Source organism: Ranitomeya imitator, chromosome 4 (assembly GCF_032444005.1).
Source record: "Ranitomeya imitator isolate aRanImi1 chromosome 4, aRanImi1.pri, whole genome shotgun sequence".
Lineage (NCBI taxonomy): Eukaryota > Metazoa > Chordata > Amphibia > Anura > Dendrobatidae > Ranitomeya > Ranitomeya imitator.
The window spans coordinates 697,133,298-697,136,142 of record NC_091285.1 but is presented as its reverse complement, the minus strand read 5'-3'; the positions used below and the strand labels follow the sequence as shown (position 1 = coordinate 697,136,142).

The following is a 2,845-nucleotide window of genomic DNA, read 5'->3' as shown; positions in this document are numbered from 1 at the left end:
TTGAAGTGACTTATGATTCATAAAGGGAAAATTGACCACTTGTTTCTACGTATAACTTAGATGAATGCTGCTCATTAGTTTTTAATAACATGATGTCTTAGATCTAAAAGAAAAGAAAATAATTAATTAGGTAGAAGGGCAAAATGAGCAATTGTAAGTACACAGTATCATATAACAGGAAGATTGTAATATTATAAACTAATAAAAACTTTGGTAGAAGGAGGAGTGCCAATTATGACAATTACTGAAAAAAAATGTTGTCATTAAATCATCTCATCCATGATTTATTGTGAATATTCTGTCCAGAAAATCCAGAAGACAAATCTATAGTTCCTCCTTTTCCCCATCTGGAAATACAGCAATCAGCTAAGATAATCTCATAAATATGTCTGCTGCTTTTAAGTATATCCTTAACATTTTCTGAACATTTGTTGAAGAGCTCTCCTGATCTCCTGATTCCTCAGACTGTAAATGATGGGATTCATCATTGGAGACACCACAATGTACAGAAGAGATAAAAACTTGTTCGCGCTCAATGATTTGTCATTGGATGTTGGCACGTAAATAATGAAGAGAGTTCCATAGTAGATGCACACAGTGGTGAGATGGGAGCCACATGTGGAGAAGGCTTTTAACAAGCCACTGGTGGATGAAAGGGTCATTATGATGAAGAAAATACTCAAATAGCTGATAAGAATTAAAGCAAAAGGTATGATACCGCCAATGATGGATGTTACAGAGTCAGCCAAAGTCAAGAGGTAAGTGTCGGAGGTAGTCAATTCAAGAAGTATCCTAAAGTCACAGAAGAAGTGGTCTATTACGTTGTTACCACAAAACTCCAGCTGCCAAAAAAAAATCATCTCAATGGAAAGGACAAAGTTAAAAAACCAGGAGCCAAGAACCATCTTGAAGCAAACATGAGGTTGCATTATAGAATTGTAGCGCATCGGGCTGCAAATGGCCAAGTACCGATCATAAGACATTATAGTGAGCAGAATAATCGGGATAAAACCAAATAAGACGACCATTTGGAGCTGGAAGATGCAGATCCTCACTGGCACCTCCTTCATGTCATATAGAATTATATTTAACATCATGGGCACAGTGGTCGTAGTGGAAAGGATATCAGCTACAGCTAGATGCTTGAGAAAGAAGAACATTGGAATATTGAGATTGTGATTGGTGGACACCAACACTATAATAAGGAGGTTTCCAGCCAGTATTATCAGGTAACAGAAGAAGAAAAGGATGAAGAGCAGAAATTTGTATTTATATAGACCTGAAAATCCAAGGATCAGGAACTCTGTGACTTCTGTCTGGTTGACGTCACACATGTTCAATGAATACACTGAAAACAAGAGAAACTGATTGAAGTCTGTTTCCTGTAAGAAAGTGAATTATATAAATATTGAAAGCATTAAAAGATCACAATAATCTATATGTAAAAAATATGCCTCCTACACAGATTATCGATTCTGATAAGCCTCACGTGGAGAAGACCCTCGGAGTATTGTGCCATAAGACTACGGCAGTCCACAACTCGTATTATTGAAAGTCAGTTACCGAGTGGCTGTGTGACCATGGGAAACTTGGGTGATACTGTGACTAAACGCATGAGGGAATTGTTGCCACGTATACAGTAATTTAGGTATCATGAAATATTCCTCCTATTTCATATAAAGTAAGAGAACTTAATAAATCATATAATTTTATACTTTCATAAATAATAAATGAGGTTATCGGACACTTAAAATTGATGACTAAAGATGATTAAAGCAATAAAAATGTGAATTTGCCTTTTTGCAAGGATTTTCCAAGAAATTTCCATTATTTGAGATGTTATTTGTATTTAAATTCCCTTTTAATACTCTAGGGTCTCTAGACCAAAGAACATAATAGAAGCAACATGTAAAAATAAAAAATAAATTGTTATAGTCACCTCTACAGTCCCTTCTTTCCTCACTGTCACCCGTCCAGCCTTTGTCACATTTTTGCTCCTGTAGAGAGGGCTACAATCCTCAGGGCTCTAACACATGAGCGGGGAATTCCAGCTCTGATGAAACCAAGGAGGATTCTGCACAAAGAATAAAAAGGTAATAAAATCTCGACGTTCCTCCTGACTTTTCACACATTTAAAGGGAACCTGTCACCCCCTCAGGCGTTTGTAACTAAAAGAGCCACCTTGTGCAGCACAAATGCTGCAATCTGACAAGGTGGCTCTTTAGTTACAAAAGCCTGCACACGCTGAAATAAACCCTTTATAATATTTGCCCCTACATACCCTGAATCCGTCCGGGAGGCGGGTCTTTCCTTTCTAATGAGACGCAGCACAGCCGTCACTCCTGGCCTGTGGGCGTCGGGCGCCGCCTCCTCTTCCTGCATTATCGTTCCTGGCACCTGCTCTGTAAGTTTTTTTTCCGGGCATGCGCAGTTGCGCTGCCCTTCGTACTTACAGCGCAGGCACAAGGAACGATAATGCAGGAAGAGGAGGCGGCGCCCGACGCCCAGAGGCCAGGAGTGACGGCTGTGCTGCGTCTCATTAGAAAGGAAAGACCCGCCTCCCGGACGGATTCTGGGTATGTGGAGGCAAATTTTATAAGTGTTTATTTCAGCGTGTGCAGGCGTTTGTAACTAAAGAGCCACCTTGTCAGATTGCAGCATTTGTGCTGCACAAGGTGGCTCTTTTAGTTACAAACGCCTGAGGGGGGTGAAAGGTTCCCTTTAGCTGCTGGTGGGATTTAGTGACAGGCAGGAGGCAGAACAAGGGTTAACAAAGTATAACAATTTAATTTAATAATGAGGTACTCCTCCCAGAGCGATAAACAGTTAATGGGTAAGAAAAGTG

General features: G+C 39.8%; 1 protein-coding gene across 1 annotated transcript; it reads right to left on the bottom strand.

Annotated features, from left to right (window-relative positions):
• Positions 1-410: 410 nt before the first annotated feature.
• Positions 411-1,334, bottom strand: LOC138674755 (olfactory receptor 5G3-like). The gene has a single exon (XM_069762572.1). The coding sequence runs from the start codon at positions 1,332-1,334 to the stop codon at positions 411-413; it is 924 nt and encodes a 307-aa protein (XP_069618673.1).
• Positions 1,335-2,845: the final 1,511 nt, after the last annotated feature.